At 33.9% G+C, this 24,307-nt stretch overlaps 1 protein-coding gene across 6 annotated transcripts in view; it reads left to right on the top strand.

Annotated features, from left to right (window-relative positions):
* SUCO (SUN domain containing ossification factor) overlaps positions 1 to 24,307 on the top strand; it is an 89,510-nt gene that overhangs the window by 27,665 nt on the left and 37,538 nt on the right. For 3 of the 6 annotated variants that reach the window (XR_011467298.1, XM_070385280.1, XM_070385279.1), the window contains exons 4-14: positions 198 to 358; positions 4,831 to 4,968; positions 5,200 to 5,353; positions 9,218 to 9,341; positions 10,031 to 10,167; positions 11,201 to 11,268; positions 17,904 to 18,011; positions 20,326 to 20,431; positions 22,953 to 22,973; positions 23,174 to 23,229; positions 23,950 to 24,041. Coding sequence is in view for 5 of the 6 variants with exons in the window: in XM_070385280.1 (XP_070241381.1) it covers positions 198 to 358; positions 4,831 to 4,968; positions 5,200 to 5,353; positions 9,218 to 9,341; positions 10,031 to 10,167; positions 11,201 to 11,268; positions 17,904 to 18,011; positions 20,326 to 20,431; positions 22,953 to 22,973; positions 23,174 to 23,229; positions 23,950 to 24,041 (1,165 nt within the window). In the remaining variant the exon portion in view is untranslated. The remainder of the gene's footprint in view (positions 1 to 197; positions 359 to 4,830; positions 4,969 to 5,199; positions 5,354 to 9,217; positions 9,342 to 10,030; positions 10,168 to 11,200; positions 11,269 to 17,903; positions 18,012 to 20,325; positions 20,432 to 22,952; positions 22,974 to 23,173; positions 23,230 to 23,949; positions 24,042 to 24,307) is intronic. The other 3 variants (XM_070385281.1, XM_070385283.1, XM_070385282.1) reach the window with 3 other exon arrangements.

The following is a 24,307-nucleotide window of genomic DNA, read 5'->3' as shown; positions in this document are numbered from 1 at the left end:
ATGACAAATCTATAGAGCCTGTATTGTAATATGAGATGTATTCCTTAGGGTGTTTGTGTTAGAAGAAGGGACTTTTATAAAAGTAATTTTTTAATGAACATTATATTGTTACTTTTGAGACATACTTTTTATAATATCATCTTCAAATAAAGAGAGAATTTGTTAATCCCAACATTAAATACAACTGACTTTTTTAGAAACAGGATACGGAGTCAAAAAAGTTAAGTCCATCTGTGACTGAGACACTCCCTACAGTTGATGTTCATGAAGATTCTTCCAGTGTAGTTGTGGACAGTGAAAATACTGAAAATATTTCCAGTTCATCTACCTCAGAGATCACTCCAATCTCAAAACTTGAGTAAGTCATTACAAAGAAAAAAAGAACATCATTAGATAATGACAGAAGAATTTCTTTGATACTGAAATTTGACCTTTAGTCTATATAGCAGACCTATACAATAATGCATTTGTTTTGTGTTTTTTTAATGATCTTACGGCATAATGAGTATTTATACTTCTGTCTAACTCAGGGAGGCTGATTGTATCCCAGGCATGAATTATCTGCATAATATAGGTAAAGTGAGATTCTTGTTTAAGAAACATGGTGCTTAACTGAATAATCTTCCCTATAATTATCAAAAATTCCAATGTCAGAGTATTCATTTCCATTAAGTATTACTGTGTTATTCCATTCATAATATGTCTTTGTATGATAGCTAACTTTTTCAAGCTTGATAATAAATATTCAGAATATTTAGATATATTTGGAATATTTTGTTTCTTTTTCTCTCTTTTAAAAATGTTTTACAGCATTTTTAAAGGCTACTTTCCATTTTCAGTTATTACAAAGTATTGGCTCTATTCCCCGTGTTTTATACTACATACTTGAGCCTGTCTTATACCCAATACTTTGTGCCTCCCATTCCCCCACCCCTATTTTGTTCCTTCCTTCAGAAAAGGAAAGAATACCCATTTGAATGCAGAGTTCCAAAGAATAGCAAGGAGAGATAAGAAAGCCTTCCTTAGCAATCAGTGCAAAGAATTAGAGGAAAACAATACAATGGGAAAAACTAGAGATCTCTTCAAGAAAGTTTGAGATGCCAAGGGAACATTTCATGCAAAGATGAGCACAATAAAGGACAGAAATGGTATGGATCTAACAGAAGCAGAAGATATGAAGAAGAGGTGGCAAGAATACACAGAAGAACTATACAGAAAAAGATCTTCATGACCCAGATGATCACGATGGTGTGATCACTCACCTAGAACCAGACATCCTGGAATGTCAAGTCAAGTGGGCCTTAGAAAGCATCACTACGAACAAAGCTAGTGGAGGTGATAGAATTCCAGTTGAGCTATTTCAAATCCTAAAAGATGATGCTGTGTAAGTGCTGCACTTAATATGCCAGCAAATCTGGAAAACTCAGCAGTGGCCACAGGAGTGGAAAAGGTCAGTTTTCATTCCAGTCCCAAAGAAAGGCAATGCCAAAGAATGTTCAAACAACTGCACGATTGCACGCATCTCACATGCTAGCAAAGTAATGCTCAAAATTCTCCAAGCCAGGCTTCAATTGTACGTGAACCGTGAACTTGGAGATGTTCAAGCTGGATTTAGAAAAGGCAGAAGAACCAGAGATCAAATTGCCAACATCCACTGGATCATTGAAAAAACAAGAGAGTTCCAGAAAAACATCTATTTTTGCTTTATTGACTACGCCAAAGCCTTTGACTGTGTGGATCACGACAAACTGTGGAAAGTTCTGAAAGAGATGGGAATACCAGACCACCTTACCTGCGTCCTGAGAAATCTGTATGCAAGTCAGGAAGCAACAGTTAGAACTCGACATGGGACAACAGGCTGGTTCCAAATTGGGAAAGGAGTACGTTAAGGCTGTATATTGTCACCCTGCTTATTTAACTTATATGCAGAGTGCATCATGCGAAATGCCAGTCTGGATGAAGCACAAGCTGGAATCAAGATTGCCGGGAGAAATATCAATAACCTCAGATATGAAGATGATACCACCCTATGGCAGAAAGTGAGGAAGAACTAAAGAGACTCTTGATGAAAGTGAAAGAGGAGAGTGAAAATGTTGGCTTAAAGCTCAACATTAAGAAAACTAAGATCATGGCATCTGGTCCCATCACTTCATGGCAAATAGATGGGGAAACAGTGACCGACTTTAGTTTTGGGGACTCTAAAATCACTGCTGATGGTGACTGCAGCCATGAAATTAAAAGACATTTGCTCCTTGGAAGAAATACTATGACTAACCTAGACAGCGTATTAAAAAGCAGAGACATTACTTTACCAACAAAGGTCTGTCTAGTCAAAGCTATGGTTTTTCCAGTAGTCATGTATGGATGTGTGAGTTGGACTATAAAGAAAACCGAGCATTGAAGAACTGATGCTTTTGAACTGTGTTGTTGGAAAAGACTCTTGAGAGTCCCTTGGACTGCAAGGAGGTCCAACCAGTCAATCCTAAAGGAAATCAGTCCTGAATATTCATTGCAAAGACTGATGCTGAAGCTGAAACTCCAATTCTTTGGCCAACTGATGCAAAGAACCAACTCTTGGAAAGACCCTGATGTTGGGAAAGATTGAAGGCAGGAGGAGCAAGAGACGACAGAGGATGAGATGGTTGGATGGCATCACCGATTCAATGGACATGAGTTTGAGTAGGCTTGAGGAGTTGGTGATGAGGGATAGGGAAGCCTGGTGTGCTGCTGTATGTGGGGTCACAAAGAGTTGGACGTGACTGAGCTACTGAACTGAACTGAACCCTCCCCGTTGGTAGCCACTAGTTTCGTCTCTATATCTGTATGTCTGCTTTTTTTTGTTACATTCACTAATTTGTTTTATTTTTTAGATTCCACAGATAAGTTATCTCATACAGTATTTATCTTTCTCTGACTTATTTCACTTTTAGCGTAATGCCCTCCAAGTCCATCCATGTTGCTGCAAATGGCTAGATTGCATTCTTTTTTTTTTTTGCTGGGTAGCATTCCATTGCATGTGTGGATATATATACAACAGGTTCTTTATCCATTCATCTGTTGGTGAACACTTAGGTTGTTTCCATGAGTTGGAAATTGTAAACAATGCTGTTGTGAACATTGAGTACATGTATTTTTTCAAATTAGTGTTCTGTTTTTTTTCGAGTACATACAAGTGAAATTGCTGGGTCATAGTTTTAATTTTTTTGAGAAACCTCCATACTGTTTTCTATAGTGGATGCACCTATTTACATTCCCACCAGCAGTGTGCACGGGTTCTCCTTTCTCCACATCCTTGCCAACATGTGTTACTTACTCTTTTTTTTGGAATTTATTTAGTTTTGGCTGCACTGGATTTTCATTGCTGTGCATGGGCTTTCTCTCAGTTGCAACGAGTGGGGATTATTCTCTAGTTGGAGTGCACAGGCTTAGGTGCCCGGCAGCATAGGGAATCTTAGTTCCCGGACCAGGGATTGAACCCAGGTCCCTCCATTGGGAGGTGGATTCTTAACCACTGTACCACCAGGGAAATCCCTGTAAACTTTTTGAGAATAGCCATATGACAGATATCTCTTTGTGGTCTTGATTTTCCTTTTCCCTGATGATTAGTGATGTTGAAAGTTTCCTTAATTTAGAAAATCTGTTTTGTACGCCTAGTTTCAGCAACAGTACAAAGAACAAAAACCCCTTTCTTTTAATAGTATATTAAACATATCCTTTGTCAAATGAGTTAGCTTATGTAAAATGTATAGGATAGTATCTGGCATAGAGTAAGAATATATGCATCAATTAATACAATTCTTATCATCAGTACTATTTTTCTCTTTTCTAGAATATGAGGGACTGGGTTTAGGAGTTTGCCCTGGTAAGGGACGAGGGAACAGAAGACATGCTTAGAAATAATGATAGTTTTTAAAATTTTAAAATGTTAAACACTTAGTATTTAAGCCTAGATACTATATATCTGAACAGTACATCTTATTTTCTCATTATATTGAACATGATTGTTTAGTGAAATGAAAGTAAGGTAGGGAAAGACTCTTGAGAGTCCCTTGGACTGCAAGGAGATCTAACCAGTCCATTCTGAAGGAGATCAGCCCTGGGATTTCTTTGGAAGGAATGATGCTAAAGCTGAAACTCCAGTCCTTTGGCCACCTCATGCGAAGCATTGACTCATTGGAAAAGACTGATGCTGGGAGGGATTGGGGGCAAGAGGAGAAGGGGACGACAGAGGATGAGATGGCTGGATGGCATCACTGACTCGATGGACGTGAGTCTCAGTGAACTCCAGGAGTTGGTGATGGACAGGGAGGCCTGGTGTGCTGTGATTCATGGGGTCACAAAGAGTCAGACACGACTGAGCAACTGATCTGATCTGATCTGATATTTTAAATGAAATTATGAAAGTGCTTTAAGAACTTTAGTAAAGCATTTTGAGATAATAGATGATTTCTTGATACTGTAGGCAATAACTCTAATATTGGTAGGATGTACTAATAGAAGTGAAACATGAGAGAAGATGCATTTAGAATAAATAATTTAAAAATCTTATTTTTGACAAAATCAAATATTAACCTACAATATTTTGTTTTAAATGTTGGTAATCAGCTATTTAGAGGCCAGGCAAGAGCACCAGCAGATCCAGGGTCTACAGTTCACATGTTTTAAATCTTTACACAACTTACAGTATGTGAATTCTTGAAAACCCTCTGTAGAACTATAAAGCATTTTTTCCTGGCTTGGATTTGTTTTGGAAATCACTAATATCACTTTTAACTTATGCTGCATTATGTCCATTAAATTGTCAGATCGTCTTTTTTGTTTCTATTTTAGTGAAATAGAAGACTCTGGTACTATCCCTATAGCCAAGCCAGGGGAAACTGAGCATTCTGAAACTGATTGTGATGTTGGTGAGGCCCTTGATGCAAATGCTCCAGTTGACCAGCCTTCCTTTGTCAGTCCACCTGAAAGGTGAGTGTGAGCTGTTGTTTGTCCTTTATATGATTCTATAATAAATGGCAGTGTCACCTTTGAGTACACTTTGGTGCATACTTAATTCAGCTTTATGATTGAGAGGAAACTTCTTTGTGCTCCTTTCTTGGTTTACTTTGTATTCATGTACACTTTTTATAGTTTGGATTTGTGTGTACTTGTTATTCAGCTGAAATTTGTTGATTTAATATGCCTTTTGATTTCAAATAGCCTTGTCGGCCAACATATAGAAAATGTGTCATCTTCGCACGGCAAAGGAAAGATAACAAAATCAGAATTTGAATCAAAAGTTTCATCAAGTGATCAGGGTGGTAGTGATCCAAAATCTGCATTGAATGCTTCTTCAAATAATTTAAAAAATGAGGTAGGTAAATAACATGCACTGTCTCCTACTTTGTTACACAATGCATTTTCGTTTTTAACTAATCTTGTAATTTGTTAATTGTATTTGCCATAAAGTTAAGGGATCAATAGTTAGTGATAAATGTGGAACTGAGGTGAAGTGTGCTCCCAGAGAGCAAGTGGTTACTTCATGAAACTATTGCCAGTGTAATGTTCATATATAAAGTTGTCCCAAGTATGACCTTTCTTTGGTTGTATTTAATTATAAATGGTTTTCTGCCGCCATAGACTGTTTGGTACCAGATGCATAAAGTCCTTTTTTAAGCAATTTTTAAAGAGAGCTTTATAGAAGTTATGATTGTTTTAAGTATCTTCAAACTATAACTCAGTAATACAGGATTAAATTTAGGCTCTTCAACTAGAATTATTTTAAAGGGACATTTTACCCTTTGTTATTTGTGTGCAAAATACAACTAGACCAGCTTATATTAACGAATATGATTCTTAAAGGCAAGGCTCATCCCTGTATAATAGTTGTATTTTCTTTTCTCTTTTTGAGTTTTTACTTTGACTTCATGTGGAGGCCAGTACACAGGCCAGTACAGAATTTCCTGAAAGAATGTTGGCAGAGAAGTGTATTCCCTTCATCTAAGAAATAACTAAATAAAAGAGAGAAAGGCCACTCAGTGAACTTAACAAAAACAAAATGAGGAATCGGAGTTCAAAGTACTGAGTGCCACATCTGTATTTGTTTGTTTCTCATTTAACTTTTCTGTCCTCCACTTTTTCTTTTACATATTTTCTGTGAATCTGCATTCATTACTAACTAAATTTCATTCTGGAGACCTGACTATCATTGGGCTAGCTGTTTCTGTAATGCTGCTTATAAATGTAGGAAGTTAACATTTCATAGTCCAAGATCTTGTAGGAATAATTTTCCAGTGAAACCAAGACAAGTGTGTGTTACGGTTCAGTTGTCAAGTACCACAGGCATAAATAAAATTAGACAAACATTACAAAAATGTCTTCTTTGAGCTATTTAAGTACCAAATCTAGAATTCAAGCAATGCAGCTAGTTTTGCCCAAGATTTGCTTGTTCGCCTTGACCATTCACAGCAGTGTCTTGCAGATCCTTGAGATAACAGGGATAAGCTCTCCCACTCACACAGACTTAACTGGGCAGAACTATTCTCAACTGGATGGTGTATAGAACTACTGGACACTCTGTGATAACGTTCATTCTCTGACAGCTCTTTTGGAGTATTAAATAATTTAGAAAGTAATTAATTGTAAATTCCATTCCTTTGCTTGTTATAATGCTTTGCAAAGTAATTTTATTGTGTTGTTTAGTTTTTATATTTGTTGCTAAGAGGTGAGAGAGAGTGCTCTGCCTGGCCCTCAAAGAGTGTGTGTGTATTCTTACTTTTTATTGTATTTCTTTTAGTATTTGGGCTTTACTCTCAAGCATCTCAACTAGATTAATTTTTATAAATATTTGTTTATTTTCTCACTTAAACTAAATTTTTATTATTTAATTTTTAAATTAGTGTAATGTTGGTCTTTTAGTTTTATTTTCTGTGTATTAGTTTTTAAATAGCTACATACTTTTATAAGCTTGTGTGTTCTGCAAAACACTCCCAACATGGAGGTTGTAGAGGAACCAATTTGCTAGTTTGTCTTCCTAAAGCAAGATTATAGAAATTCGGGTTGGTGTGTTATACTAATATACACATTAGCATTAGTACTCAAAAATGTACCCTAATATGAGATTTGTGCCATTTACTGAAGTGAGTGAGTTTTAGTCTCTCCATTGTGTCCCACTCTGCAACCTCATGGACTGGAGCCCACCAAGGCTCCTCTGTCCATGGAATTCTCGAGGCAAGAAGACTGGAGTGGGTTGCCATTTCCTTTTCCAAGATTTATGGTCTAAATAGATTTTGTATACTTCTCAAGGCACTATTAATAAATGCATTATGTATTGTTTTAGGAAGACAGAAATAATGTTAAAATGGAATGAACATCCTTGCATACATTCTTCTAATTAAGGTTAAAATGACAGATTGAATTGTATGCCCTCTCCAGTTACATATCTTCTCTCCGCTTCAGATATAACCACTATCTTGAATTTGTTTTTTGTTTACATTTTAGAGTATATTTTTAAGCTTTTTTCAAATATTCATTGCTATAAACAATACATACTATTATTACTTGGCATATTTTGAAACATAAAATGATGTCATTCTTAAATATCATTTTACTCAACATTGTTTTTGAGTTTTATTTATTCTTTGTTTTCACTGTTATATTTGATTCTACCACAATTTACCTGTTCTTCAATTCATAGATATTTAGATTATTTCTAATTTTTTGACATTATGAATAGTGCTGTAATAAGTGTCCTTATGCATATTTTCTTAGGCACATATGTATGTTTTAATTGATATTTATACATGGGAATTAAATTATTGGGTCATAGAGTATGCATATCTTTAATATTGCTAAATGTCACACTCACTTTAGCAGTCCATAGATGTCCGTGGCTCAACAGGCTATCACATTTTAACCTCCATCAGTTTGGTATACTTTATTATCTTTAGTTTTCATTTGCACTCCCTGATTTTACTAAGAGTGAACACTTTGTATTTTCTCTTTACTCAGTTGGCTGTTCCTCTTCCACTTTTCCCCATTATTGATTTGTAGGCAGTATTTATGGTTAGTAATAATCCTTTGTTGTCTGAATGTGTTTCATATATTTCTGTCTGTGGCTTATTGAACTGTGTGGTGTATGGCCTTTTGATAAATTTAATTTTCAAATTGTAATCTAGCCAGATTTTATCAGCCTTTTAAAAAATGCTTTCCTTCATCTTGCTGAATCCTGGTACAGCCTGAATCATGAAGATATCTTTTCTATACTTTCTTTAAAGCTTTGCTTTTCACATTTAAGTTTTTACAGCCACCTTAGAATTTTATATAAATGATACTTTAATTTTTAAATTTTTTATTGAAATCTTTGGTGGCTCAGTGGTAAAGAACCACCTGCCTAAGCAGGAGTTGCATGTTCAATCCCTGGGTCCAGAAGATACCTTGGAGAAGGAACTGGCAACGCATTCCAGTATTCTTGCCTGGGAAATCCATAGACAGAGGGGCCTGGTGGGTACAGTCCATGGGGTTGCAAAGGGTTGGATACCGCTTAGTAACTAAATAACAACAGCAACAATAGCTGATTGATAGTGTTGTATAAGAGTTGGACACTACTAAAGTGACTGAGCACGTTGTGTTACTTTCTGTTGTATAGAAAAGTGAATCAGTTGTATATATATGTATATCAACTTTTTCTTCAGATTTTTTTCCCCCAGTATAGGTTATTACAGTGTTCCATGTGCTATAATGTAGGTCTTTATTGGTTATATAAATGGTACTTTTTATTAAGGATTTAGTAGAAACAGTATGCATGCATGTATGCAAGCTTAGTTGCTCTGTACTACCTCTAAAATTAGCTTGCTTTAATATATATTACTTTAATGTAGATTTTAAGGTGGATTCACAGCAATTATAGTATCTGTACAGTTTTTGTATGGGTAATTGTTGGCTTATGAAATTATATAGAGTTTATTACAACCCATGCTAATACTGCTAACATATGAAGGGATTCATCCTGTGATACTCAGGTAGAAGGTTTTAATTCTTCAGAGAGAAACTCAGCTTTTAAGTTAAACCAAAACTTTCCTTTGTATGTTTTTGTTTTTTCCAAAATACTATCATTCATTATAAAATTGGACTTCTAGTTTAATTTGACAGAAACATTTGTATTTACTAGTGTAATTTATTCTGTTTTCTCTGTATTCTTTGAAACCTGAAATCTATTTATTTTTGACATTTCTTTCAGAGTTCTGATTATACAAAGCCGGGAGAAATTGACCCTACACCTGTCACAAATTCCAAAGACCCAGAAGATATACCAACATTTGATGAATGGAAGAAGAAAGTTATGGAAGTAGAAAAAGAAAAAAGTAAGGAAGCACTATAATGTAATTTTTTTAAGGGATTGGTTTAAATATGCAGTTTCTCTTTTTAATTGGTAAAATAAAGTAAAACTTCTGAAAACTTTTTAAAGGTGAAACTTACCAATATGCTTTTGGTTGCCCACATGGAATTTGTCTATGTCTGTGTCTTATTAATCTTAATTAAAATACATTATTGTAAATTATTAAACAAGGCTAAAATAAGATAAAGTGGGCAAAGCAGTTGATTTTCCATCTCAGTTTGTAAGAGGAAAGTTGAAACATGGAAAGTTCTCAGTCATAAAGCTTTAAACTGTAAACAGAATTGGACTAAAGTATTACACTTTCTCTTTGTCATTGTAAAAGTCTCAGAGTTAAAAATTTTGTTGGGGTTAGTGATGGATAAACTTCTTTTTTTTTTTTTTTAAACTTCTATCCTTAATACAGTAAAATGTATATGCAAAAGTTTTGATTCTCATAGTAAACTTCATTTTATGAATTACACTAAGCATAAGTCAAGTAATGTGGATTTTTGTAGTTAATTTGTTTACTAAGGATATAAAGCTGTTTCATATGGGTTTTAAAAACATTCTCTTTAGTATTAAAACCTGGACTCTAGATGGCAGCCTGTTGTTCTTGAGATTGTTTGTTGTGGGTATTTTCAATCATAATCATCATATATATATGTTCATAATAAGGTTTGTCTGCAGGTCAGTCAATGCATCCATCTTCTAATGGAGGTCTACATGCCACAAAAAAGGTCCAGAAAAATCGAAATAATTATGCTTCAGTAGAATGTGGTGCCAAAATTTTGGCAGCTAACCCAGAAGCCAAGGTACTTAAGTACAAAATTCTTCTATACATATAGGAAGCTAGAGATTTTATTAAATATAAGCAGTGGTTTCCTGGAAACTATATTTTAACATGAGCTATTTTCCTAATCCACTAATAAGTGCAAGATTATGCTTTTAAAGACATAATTTCTTATGTGATTTCTTGGTGTATTGGTTGATGCATTGCACCATTTTTTTTTAAGAGCAGTTATAGGTTCCCAGCAAAATTGAGAGGAATGTCCAGAGATCTGCCATATGCCCCCTGTCCCCACATACGTTAGTCTCCTCCATTACCAACATCTCCCACCAGAGTGGTACATTTGTTATAGTTGATGAATTTATATTGACAGATTGTTACCCCCTGAAATCCATAGTCTACGTTAGAGCTCACTCTTATATATTCTGTGGGTTTGGATAAATGTATAATGACATGTATCTGTCATTATAGTATCATATAGAGTATTTTTACTGTCCTAAAACTCCTCTGTGCTCTACCTATTCACTTCTTCCGTCCTCCAGCTTTTGACAGCCACTGATCTTTTCACTGTCTCCCTAGTTTTATCTTTTCCAGAATATCATATAGTTGAAATCATACCATATGTAGCTTTTTCAGACTGACTTCTTTCACTTAGTAATATGCATTTAAGTTTCATCTGTGTCTTTCCATGACTTGATAGCGCCTTTCTTTTTAGTATTGAATAATACTCCATTGTCTGGATGTACCATAGTTTATCCATTCACCTACTGAAGGGGATATACTTGGTTTTTAAACTTTTAAAACCTGTGTTTTAAAAGGAAATAGCTAATAGGAAAAATCATTTTGCTTCTATAGCAACAGATGTTTAATTTTAGTTGTTTTATTACAAGCCTTACTTAGCATAGTATAGACAAAACTTGTAAATTTTAGCCGCTGTTATGCTTTCTTCCCAGGTGTTTCAGTCTCTTAGGCATATTTTAATATCTAAAAATATAGAAAACCTAGAAAACTTGAGAGTTGAAGTAAATGTTTTTCTTTAATTTATTCCCTTAAAATAGAGCACATCTGCTATTCTTATAGAAAATATGGATCTTTATATGTTGAATCCTTGCAGCACTAAAATTTGGTAAGTAATATAAAATTTAATAAAGTATGCTTCATATATATATATAAACCTTTTATGTTAGGGTTAGATTGATTTGTTCATATATTCACTTAATAAGCATTTATGATTGGTGTTGGTACTATACTTTCCTTAGGTTCTGGGGTCTAAGGACCTAAAATGTCTTTCTTTTTAAGGATGTCACACAAAATTGACAGATCTAGTTCAACAATTATCAAGTAGTATGAAAAGTATGGCTGAAAAGATACTGTAGAAACAGAGATGATATATAACTGCAGAAGAGAATGAGCTTGCTAGAAGAGGTGATTTATGAGCTAAATCTTGAAGAATTAATTCCTTGAATTCATAAGTAAGTCACAGATAAGGGAGACAGAGGTATTCAGGAATTGTAAGAAGAGACCAGCTAATAGGAGCGAATGTCTTCTGGGCAGCTGTAAGTAGGAGCAAACTGAAGAAGCTGTTTTAGTGATTTCAAGAATAGAGGTACAACTAGAGTAATCATGAAAGATGAGCCAAGAGACTCAGTTTAGCAGTAATTAGGCCATTCATGCTATGTATACACAGCTTAAAAGTTTCTGATGTTTATCTTAAAGACCATAGGGAGTAATTTTAAGTAAGGTAGTAAGTAAGGTAGTTTTAAGTTTAAGTAAGGAAATGACATGACCTCACTGGCATTTTGGAAAGGGTTTTCCTCAAAAGATGGCCTACAGCATAATGCAGTTGGAAGCAGTGAAACCAGTTAGAAACCTGCTGTCATAGCTTATGTGGAAAATAAGGGCTTTAATTAAGGCATGGCAATTTGGATAAAGAAGAGAGAGGAAAATCTGAAAAATGTTTATAGCAGTTAAAATTGACAGCTTTTGCTTAGAAATCGGATGTGAAGAAGTCAGAGGCATCTGGTAAGTCTCCATGGATTTTGGCTTCATTGCTTCAATCTAATTCTTCCATTAAGAATATAGACAAAGAAACTTATGGGGGATATATAGGGAAAATAATGTTTAATATGCCAAAAGTTTTATTAGATTACTTGGTTTCATTGATCAAAAACAGCTATTTTAAAAAAGAATTGAGGTAAATCACCACTATTTTACTGATTGATTAATGATGTGGTATAGTCACTAAGTCACGTCTGACTCTTTGCAACCCCATGGACTGTAGCATGCCAGGCTCCTCTGTCTGTGGGCTGGAGTGGGTTGCCAGTTCCTTCTCCAGGGGATCTTCCCAACCCAGAGATTGAACCTGCATCTCCTGCTTGGCAGGTGGATTCTTTACCACTGAGCCTCCTGGGAAGCCCGTTTTCCTCTTTTAGATAATTGTTTATTCACACTTTTCCGATTTACAATAATACATTTATCATAAAATTCTCTTATATATGGGAATTTGTTTCTATACTCTTTGTCCTGTTCCTTCGGTCAGTTTATCATTACCTGCAGAAACACCACACTCTTTAGCTTCATACACCTTAATACCTGGTAGGGCAGGTTTTTGTACCATATTCTTTAGGACTGACTGGATTGTTCTGCCGCTGCTTGCTTTCTTTTTTTTTTTTCTGTTAAATCTTAAACTTATTCTATTGAGTTCCCCAAGTGTCCCATTGGATTTTGTTTGGGATTGTATTGCATCTTTTGCTGACTTTTAAATTTTGAGTTTACCTTATCCTATATAGGGCATATCTTTAAATTGTTTTTAATGTCTTTCAGTTATTTTTTTTTTAAACTTTTCATGAAAGTATTGTGTATCTTTTGTTAAATTCATTTGTGGGTATCAGCAGGAAACTAACACAACGTTGTAAAGCAACTATACTCCAGTAAAAATTAATAAAATGTTGTGTTTAGACATCCAGTTTTTTTTAATGTATGAGTATTAGATCCAGCTACTTTTTTATAGTCTCTTATTTTATTAGTTTATATGTAGAATCTTTGAGGATTTCTGCATAGAAAATTATAGCTTCCCTACATATTTTTCTCCTTTTTAAAATTTTCTAATCCTTTTTATTATATTTTACTTTCTTTTTGTCATCACACGCTGGCTAGATCATTGAGAAAATTGTGCGTAGTGATAGTAGGCAGTTTCATCTTATTCCTTATTTTGAAGGCAGTGCATCTAACCTAATACTTATAAGATATGTTTTTTGTTTTTGTTTTTGTTTTTACTGAAGTGTAGGTGATGCTAGTGGTAAAAAACCCATCTGTGAGTGCAGGAGATGTAGAGATGTGGGTGCAATCCCTGGGTTGGGAAGATCCCCTGGAGAAGGGCATGGCAACCCACTCCAGTGTTCTTGCCTAGAGAATCCCATGGACAGAGGAGCCTGACAGGCTACAGCCCATAGGGTCACAAAGAGTCAGACAAGACTGAAGCGACTTAAAGCACATAGTTGATTTCCAAAATTGTATTAATTTCAGGTGTACAAAATAGTGCTTCAGTATTTTTCTTGATTATATTCCATTTAAAGTTATTACAAAATAATGAGTATATTTCCCCGTGTTGTACAATATATCTTTGTTGCTTATTTAATCTGTGTATAGTATTTTATGTCTCTTAATTCTGTACCCCTATCTCGTCCCTCCCGTTCCCTCTGCCTCCTGTTAGCCACGAGTTTGTTTTACTTTCTTCTTGTCTTCTTCGTCATGGGTGGATCGACCCTATGTTCGTGGGGTCATTTCTGGACTCTCTGTCCTGAGCTGCTGATCTGTGTGTCTTGTTTCTGTATCTACCATGCTGTTGTGATTACTGTAGGGTTGTTGTATAATCTGCAGTTAGGGAGTATGATATCTCAAGCTTCTTTTTTCTCAAGATATTCTAAATTTGAATCTCAACTGTAAAGCCTTCCATGTTTCAGGGAAGATGTTAATTTTAAATTAAATATGTGATTTCAAAGATAGGACATTCATGTGGCTCAAACTCAAAAAGGTGTTTAAAAGAGGTAGAGGAGCTACAATGAGAAATACACTTCCAGTCTATCATCTATCTTCCTATTCACTGTTGAATTTTTAGATACCTTTTTATTTTCTTTATGCAAAAACATAGAGATTTTATTTATCTCTCAGTTTTCACAGCAGCATATTATACATAATATTTATCACCTTGAATTAAGTTTTAACTTAAAATTTTCTGGTGATGATTCTATTTCATTCATACATAAAACTTTTTCTTTCTTTCTTTTTTTTTTTTTTTGATAACTTCATGAAATTCCATTATATACTTGTACCAAGATTTAACTACTCTTATGTTGATAGTATTTGGGTTGTTTATAGTAATCTTTTGCCATAACAGATAGTTATTATAAATAAGCTTGTGCATGCATTGTTTCATACTTGTGTGAATAGGTGGCAAGGTTTAAAAACCATATTTAAAAGCAGTAATTATGAGACTGTATGTGTGCTAAGTTGCTTTAGTCTTCTCTGACTCTTTGCAACTTCATGGACTGTATAGCCCACCAGGCTCCTCTGTCCATGGGATTCTCCAGACAAGAATACTGGAGTGGGTTGTCATGTCCTCCTCCAGGGGATCTTCCTGACCCAGGGATCAAACCCTTGTCTCTTAAGTCTCCTTCATTGGTAGGTGGGTTCTTTACCACTAGCGCCACCTGGGAAGCCCATACGTGAGTTTTCTAGAAAATAGAAAATAGGTTTTCTATTTCTTCTCAACTTAGTTTTAGTAAATTAGTTTGGTTAATTACATTTTTCTAGAAATTTGGCTTTAATCCATTTTGAAGGTTTTTGTAATGAAGTTGTTCATGGTATTCTCTTATAGTTAAAAAATCTTTTCTTTGTACCTTTGCAGATAAGTCTAAGGTTAGCTCTGTTCTTTCTCAAGATTATTTTGGCTATTTGGGGTATTTTGTGTTTCCACCTAAATTTTAGAGTTATGCATTCTAGTTTTGTAAAAATGTCATTGGTATTTTGGTAAGGATTGCATTGCATTTGCAGATTTGTGTAATATGTTCATATCATCTAAATTTTGACACGTGGTATTTTATCAAAGTACTCTTATATTTACGTTTGCTACTTCACTGATCTTTTAAGATTTCTGACCTACTATTAATTAAGAGAAGTATGTTGAAATTAGATGTGTCAGCTTTTATAGTTTAACTAATTTACATGTGTTATCTACTTCTAAGAAAATATAAAAGATGAGGCTTAGATAAAAAAGCATTTTAAAATCAACCTTTATGAGGCACAATAACATATGTACTACTAATTTTATATATATATTATGAATGTTTACTGCTGCTGGTAAGTCGCTTCAGTCGTGTCCGACTCTGTGAGACCCCATAGACGGCAGCCCACCAGGCTCCCCCGTCCCTGGGATTCTCCAGGCAAGAACACTGGAGTGGGTTGCCATTTCCTTCTCCAGTGCATGAAAGTGAAAAGTGAAAGTGAAGTTGCTCAGTTACACTTTAATATAAGTTTTAGAAATGTTAAATCTTCTTGGTGGATTGACTGTACACCTGGTAATACATTTGTCCAAAAATTTATTTTAATAGTATCAATAATATAGCTCATATCTTCTTAGAAATTGAGAATGTTGTATGCAAAAGAGGTAGAGGAGAATTTGCTTTTTCTTATTAGTGCTCTATTAGATTTGTAAATAAAAAGCAAAATCTGAGTCTGATTTTCTTTAATTTCCTCTCCCTGGGGTGGTAGTACAGTGTTTAGGCTTTGGAGCCAGATAGATGTCTCTTTTAACTTTTAACTTTGTTACTTACTTGCTAAATAATTCTTAGTTAGGGCTCTTGATTCTGCCTTTTTAACAGAGACGAATGAACTGTGGTTTGAAAAAGATAGTTAATTTTCTCTGACACAGAAACCTCAAGTTGATATGTGGGGCAGGGGTATAATAGAAAACAATTAAAGGACACATACCACTCCCGAGATGTTGTCCCTGCCTGCATTGCTGTGATGATTTCTTCCTATCACATCCTCATTGTGACCTGTAAGGTGGGAGAAAGCAGAAGTAGAGGTAGCAGCTTCCTTTTGAAGGCTTGACCTGAAAGTTGCACTGGAGACTTCTGCCCATATCCCATCACCATAATTAAGTAACCTTGCCAAGACTGGGAAAAACAGTCTTTGATTAGTGACTATATGCTTGGCTACATCTTTGGAGAGGGGAACAAGTTTTATTTTAAAAAGGCAGAAAGGAAAAATGTGAAGTAACCAATTGAAAGATTCTGTAAAATAGAGATAATCTCCTATGCATTTTGGTTGTAAGAATTAAATCAGAGCATGGACATAAATCATCTAAAATGGTACCTGACACAGACTAAACATTCAGCAACCGTTTAGTTTACTTTTTATCAGGAGCTGTTCTCTGAATCATGGCTGTTCTTATTTACCATCTTCTGGAATTCAGTTCTGTTGCTCCCCAACATTAACACAATATGTTAATTGTAATGCTTTTAATTTAACATTTACTTGTCAGTGTATATAATCTCATTTGATATAATAATTAGTTTATTAAAGTATTGATTAGAGTCCTAGATGTCATGAGTATTTCTTTCCCCAAATGCCAAGCAGAACCATACTGTTAATGTTTTCCTAAATAGCAATATTTTGTGGCATCTTTTCCAGGTCCATGATACGTATCTCAAATATAATTTTTTTTTTTTTCAAAAATTTCACACACGTGATTTCATATAGTTCCATAATAATCCTTACTTTTCTTTCCCTACCCCTATTTGCCATCCCCTGTTCCGTCTCCCCACTGGTAACCGCTAGTTTGTTCTCTGTACCTGTGAGTCTGCTTTTTTTTGTTTTATTCACTAGTGTGGTATTATTTTTAAAAACAGTTTTATTGAAGCGTACTTGACATATAAAAAACTACATGTAAAATAAATTGTAAAATGTTAAAGTGTACAATTTGATAAGTTTTGATATGTATTCATCTATGAAGCCATCACCACAGTGAAGATAATAAACATAATCTGTCTCCCCCAAAATTTTCTTCATGCTCCTTTATAATTTTTCTCTCCCACCCCTTACCCCCATAGCAATTACAGATCTGTTTTCTATCACTATACATTGGTCTGTATTTTCTATATTTTTATATAAATGCAATATATACTTTCAAGTATCATTTTTAATAGCTGTTTGTTATTTCATTGTCTGAATGGGGCCATAATTTGTCAATCAGTCCTCTGTATTAAACATTTAGGTTGACTTCCCTCCCCCCAGCCCTCACTTTTATAAACTGTGCTTTGATGTGTTTATTAAGATGCATATACAAGGGTGATCATTTGGAGCTGTGTGTCCATAGATTAAATTTCTAAGAGTATATTGCTGAATCAACAGCTGTGGTACCTTTTGAGATAATATGGCCAAACTGCCCTCTAGACTAGTCAGGTGACACTCTTACTAGTTCTTCGTCAAATCATTCCTTCTCCAAGAATGAGCTTTGTCATTAGAAAAGAATCTTTATTAAAAAAATACTGTAGGACAAAATCAGTATTTTTTTCCCCACTAATGCTGTGCTTAGGGAATACTTAGGGGTGTTCTTTCTCAAATCCTCTTCCTTCCTTACATTTTTTTAATGAATAACTTAATGGAGGCCTAGTTTATGTAAGCTGTTAATGTCGTGTTTAATATGAATTGTTATTCTAGTTGGTTTATCTAAATAATTGTCTTGTGCTCTTTTTAAAGGTTTGTTATTGAACTCTGTGAACCAATTCAAGTAAAACAGTTTGATATTGCAAATTATGAATTATTTTCTTCTACTCCTAAAGACTTTCTGGTTTCTATCAGTGACAGGTAAATTCTAAAGCTGGTTTCTATGGAGTTAATATTGGATTTTCAGAATAAAAATTTTAAAATGGGTCATGTTTTAAAACTTTAATTATTTTGTTTTTTGTTTCAATCAACTTGTATCCATTTGGAAGAACAGTAATAATACTGTTGTAGGGTAGTCATTTGTTAGTTTACTTTCATTAACTTATATAGTGCTTATAACAACCCTCTGATGTTATTCCCTTATGAGATGAAACAGAGAGAGATTAAATAGCCTATCTAGGTCACGTGATTTGTGAGTTGGACAACCAAGATCCAAACATAGATCTCTATGATTTTGAAGTCCTTACTTTTAATTATTATGCTGTATTGCTTCCAAACATTTCTTTAAAAAGTTATTAAAAACATATATGAATATTTCATTTTACATCATTTTATAGCATATGATTTTGTTAAGGTTTATTTTAAAAACTTTGGTATATATGTGTGATTATAAGGGAAACATACATTCTAAGGAATTTGGTAGAGAATCCCAGTTCTATCAACGAAAGATACTGTATTAACATTTTAATACATTCCCTTCCAGTCTTTTATACACATTTATATGTTTATCAGATCAGATCAGTCGCTCAGTCATGTCCAACTCTTTGCGACCCCATGAATCGCAGCACGCCAGGCCTCCCTGTCCATCACCAACTCCCGGAGTTCACTGAGAGTGAGTCTCAGTGAACTCAGTTCAGTTCAGTCGCCATCGAGTCAGTGATGCCATCCAGCCATCTCATCCTCTGTTGTCCCCTTGTCCTCTTGCCCCCAATCCCTCCCAGCATCAGAGTCTTTTCCAGTGAGTCAACTCTTTGCATGAGGTGGCCAAAGTACTGGAGTTTCAGCTTTAGCATCATTCCTTCCAAAGAAATCTCAGGGCTGATCTCCTTCAGAATGGACTGGTTGGATCTCCTTGCATAGTTCTATCAAAAATCAGTTTTGATGCTTACATCTTGAGAATATCCTTTTTTTTTTTTTAAACACATCGTTTTTAATAAATACTTTATATTTTCCTCCAGATGGAGGTATTTGTTCATTCCATAAATGCTTTTTGAGTGCCCGCGATGTTACCATGTAGGATGCTGTTATTTATTTAATCCTTCTTTTATTATTGACTATTAAGAATTTTCTGTGGTGTTTCTTCCCCTACCCTACATGTAGCATTGCCTATATACAGTTTTCAAAATGATTTCTGAAGATCTCTTACTCATTTTTCTTTAACTAACTTTGCTCAGATCATTTCCTTTTTCCCTAAGCCGTAATTTTCTTACCTGTCAAATGAATGTGTTCAGTTATGACAAGTAAAGTGTATTTTTTTAGTGTGATAAGAGAATACTCATTACTTTGAGGGATTCTCTAAATGCTGTAGTAAAGAAAAACAGTAGTTTGGGGCTTTTACATTAGATTTCCTTTAAAATCGGAAAAGCTGTGTAAGTGCTGTGAAATTCAAATATGATAGTAAATGACTTTTTCTGTTTCCCTTTCAACCAGTACTTATGCTTTATATCATCGCACACTTCAGTTCAGTTCAGTCGCTCAGTCATGTCCAACTCTTTGCGACCCCATGAACCGCAGCACGCAAGCTTCCCTGTCCATCACCAACTCCTGGAGTCCATCCAAACCCATGTCCATTGAGTCAGTGATGCCATCCAACCATCTCATCCTCTGTCGCCCCCTTCTCCTACTGCCCTCAATCTTTCCCAGCATCAGGGTCTTTTCAGATGAGTCCGCTCTTCACATCAGGTGGCCAAAGTATTGGAGTTTCAGCTTTAACATCAGTCCTTCCAATGAACACCCAGGACCAATGTTCTCCTTTAGGATGGACTGGTTGGATCTCCTTGCAGTCCAAGGGACTCTCAAGAGTCTTCTCCAGCACCACAGTTCAAAAGCACCAATCTGAGCACACACACACTGGTACATAAAGAGTAGTACCTCATCCTTCCAAAACACTCTCTTGGCTACTTTCTGTTTTAAAGCCTCCAGTTTACTTGGAAGCCCTCTAAAACTCCAAGAGGCACTCCTGGTTCTTTTTGTCTTCTTCTTGTCTTCTATTTGATAGTGTGATTTTTCAAGATAGTCTTTCTTCATAAGGAGAAACCTGTCAGAGTTTAGTTGGAAAAGAAAATGTATTTATTCAACTTGATGCTTAACTCATATTTAAACTATGTTAAGTGAATGTGTTACCTGGAGAGGGGGAAAAAAAGTACAAGATCTCATTTGAAAATGATAGGACCTCTCAATGTGTGATTTATGATTTTCTAAAAAGGAATGTTAATATTTTTTTTTTATTTTCTAGATACCCTACAAATAAATGGATTAAGCTGGGTACTTTCCATGGTAGAGATGAGAGGAATGTCCAGAGTTTCCCTTTAGATGAACAGATGTATGCAAAATATGTGAAGGTAATGTTTATCTTTACAGAACTGTGTTCTATAATGAAACATACCTATTATTCATACTTGATACCTCACCTATTTAGAAATAAGAAAAATTAAGAGGAAATGTATTGCTGTATTCCTTTTAATAAAATAATTCTTTCTTGAATATATTATTTTATGGGACAAATACTAATACATTCCCTTTTATGTAACTGGAAACCTAGGCTGGTTTTTTGATATCTTGGCTTTGATGAAATTCCAAATTATAACTCTTAATATTTTTGAAGTCTTGATATAAAATGTCATCTTTATAATATTATGTTTCTTTATATTTTAAAACCTGAATCAGTTACTCACTGCTGTCTTTAAAGCAGGTCTGGTTTCTTATCAAAATCTGATTCTGAGATTTCTATTTTAATGCCCAGTTATTTTTCATTATAGCTTTTTGTCTTTTGTATATTCAGGTGAAATATTATATGTCTAAGTAACAATTTCAAATAAAGTTTTAAGCATTTAAATTCCTGCTGCAACCTAAATGTCCATTGACAGAAGAATGGATAAAAAAGCTGTGGTACATATATATGATGGAATATTATTCAGCCATAAAAGAGAACAAAATAATGCCATTTGCAGCAACACAGATGGACCTAGAAATTGTACTGAGTGAAATAAGACAGAGAAAGATAAATATCATGTCATATTGCTTATATGTAGAATCTAAAAAATGGTACAAACGAACTACTTACAAACAGAAATAGAACTACAGATGTAGAAAACAAACTTATGGTTACCAGAGGGTAACGTGGAGGGTAGGAGGAGAGATAAATTGGGAGACTGGTATTGACAAATGCACACTACTATACATAAAGTAGGTAACTAATAAGAACCTACCATATAGCACAGGAAACTCTTCTCAGTACTCTGTAATGACCTGTATGGGTGAAGAATCTAAAAGAGTGTGTATAAAAGAGTGTGTGTATATATATATGTATGTGTGTATATATATATGATAAATTTTGCTGTACAGTGGAAACTAATGCACCATTGTAAATCAACTATACTCTAATAAAAGCCATAAATTCCTACTGCCTCTCTCACCAGTCTTGAGGTGAATTATCTACCAAAATAGAATTATTATCACTCTTGAATTTAGACAAAATATGGGAATTTCTTACTCCTTTTTACTTCTTCCTTTTTTTTTTCTTTATGATACTATAGCCATACCTTAAAGTACAACTGTGTTGTTAGTAAGACCTTTTGGAATGACAGCAGCTCTAATTTTCTTCCTAATTATTTCTTCTTTAAATGTGAAAACTTATACCTACCTACTCGTCTCTTGGGATTTTACTTTCTGTGTCTTTTGTAAGCATGTATTAAATTGGCTTCTGTAAATGGGTAAACTTGTAGTATTCCTACTCTCCATATAAAAATATTTTTATAAAAATGCTGTTTTTAAAGTACAGTTGATATTTTCAGTTAATGATTCAACAGTGTTCAGAAAAATGATGATACATTTTCAGTTTCTTTTTAAAGTGAATTCTGAACCAGTTTAATGACCTTTTTATGTAGCAGTTTCTATACTGTAATGCCAAAAAAAATACATAAAATACTTTGGCAGATGATACAATACCTGATTTTGCAATGAACACAGCTCACATGTTGTGAAATAGTTCCAAGAATCATTCTTTATAGAGTCTACTTTGTTAATAACAGAACATTTTATTAGTGATAACAGAAAAATCCTATATAAAGCTCCCTACTTTGTCTTCTTTATAATGGGAGACTATAGAGCATTTTGATGACTGGTTTTCTTAAAAGCCCTATTTGGTAGATTTAAACCTAAAAGCAAAAAACATTTACTTCTGATTCTTATTTTATATTGATAAATGTTATATAAGTTTACCTGAGTTTTGCTCATCCCAAAAGAATTAAAACCCATATTTTAAAAAATGCTTTTTAATAGCTTATATTTTAAAAATGAATTGATAAATATCCTCTAGTTCTATAAGTTATACTTAAAATAGCAGCATGTCAGAAATCCAAATTTTCCCCAAAATAGTTTGTATATAGTATTGTGCAAGAATAAATATTATTTTTTATTATGTTAATCTTTTTATCAATATGTATGTTCATTAGATATGTATAGCCACATATAGGTATCAATGTATTAATATGTAGGTATATACATGATAACATTTATAATATTTAGTGTAATATAAGACAGGTTATTTCTAGATATGCTTTAATTACTTTTAGAATGCTTTCAGATCTAATGGATAAATAAAACAGCAGCAGTGGATTTTAGGTTAAAGTTAATTTATTTCATTACAGTTGCACTATATTTTCTAGTTGTGATGGTAAAAATAAATGCAAATCATTGCTTTGGTTTCTGCAAAGAAATGAGTACTACAATGTTATCCATCACAGTATATTGCTTTCTATACTTTAATTATACAATATAATTTACAAATATTGAATGTTGCTTATGGCATGTTATTCAGACTTCGGAACTGATTTCTTTTTCTTTTCCTTTCTCTTGCTTCAGATGTTCATCAAGTACATAAAGGTTAGCAACCTTCTCTTTTGCAATATTGAATAATAGGGCATGACATATTATTGCATGGCAAAGCAAAACTTTACAAATACTAGTTTTGGGGAAAATTAGGACTTTATTTTTAGAAATACTGTAATGAAAAAACAATATTTTGTTAGATAATTTCACATACACTGTGCTGGCTTGCCATTTTGTGTGCTTTTATTCTTTAGGTGGAGTTGGTATCACATTTTGGATCAGAGCACTTTTGTCCATTAAGCCTTATAAGGTAATACAGAGCAAAAATATTTACTGAGTGGTTTAAAAAGAAAAAAAGGCAACATAAAAATCCCAGTATATTTAAAGTGAAGAAATCATTTGTTATTACGTGAGATAACACCATAAAAAATATACTGCTAAACCTTTCTTCCTTTTGCATACAGTTTAGAAAAGTGTAAAAATTTAGATAGGAATTTGGCATGTATCATTTCTAATTTTTTTTGAGAATTTATATTCATAATTATATCCTTGAAAAAAGTATTTTAAATTTTTTATGCTGAACTGTATGTATTTTGCAGTTTCATTTTGTATCTATCAGTATGATTTGATAATGACCGTAATAGTATATTTCTGATTTCTTTAAACTGCTATGTAAGTTTCACAATCTGAATAAACCACGATTTGTGAATCCTCCTTAAAAATTTTTTTTTCCTTTGTTAGGAAAAAAGAACCTTCATTTTATATGTTCAGTTTAGCTTGCTTGATATGATGATAATAAATGGAAACATTTTAGGCCAGTAAGTCATTGGCCTATTAGTCATTATATTTTTAAATGCCTTAAATAGATTAACATTGTAATGAAAACAGTGGATTGAGAAAGTCATTGTTTTTGAGTTCAAAGTTAACGATGCTCAAAACAACCAAAATTATTATAGTTTGTCATTTATTATGAAGAGATGAGTCTTAATAAGACATTAATGAAAAACTTCAATGAAATTGTTGTTAACAGGGTTTTTGGCACTAGCATGGTGGAAGAATATGAAGAGATTGCTGATTCCCAGTATCAGTCAGAACGTCAAGAACTATTTGATGAGGACTATGGTGAGTGATTTTTAAAAAGTAACTATTTATGTATATGTTTTTGTTTTTTAAATGGGTAAATGTAGGTCACTTAAAAAGACTGCCATGATGATTAGTCTTTAGTTTATTCCTTGTTTTTAACCCTAGTAACTAATTTTCTCCTAAACCTATTTTCTAAAATAATTTTCTGCTTGTTGATCAGTTATTTGACTTGAAACTCCCTTCCATTACCCCAGTGCTAATAAATTATGGTTATATCCCTATGCCAGGCCCCAAAGCCTATTACT

This window comes from Bos mutus, chromosome 16 (assembly GCF_027580195.1).
Source record: "Bos mutus isolate GX-2022 chromosome 16, NWIPB_WYAK_1.1, whole genome shotgun sequence".
NCBI lineage: Eukaryota > Metazoa > Chordata > Mammalia > Artiodactyla > Bovidae > Bos > Bos mutus.
The sequence above is the reverse complement of the archived record's forward strand: the minus strand, read 5'-3'. Positions and strand labels throughout refer to the sequence as shown.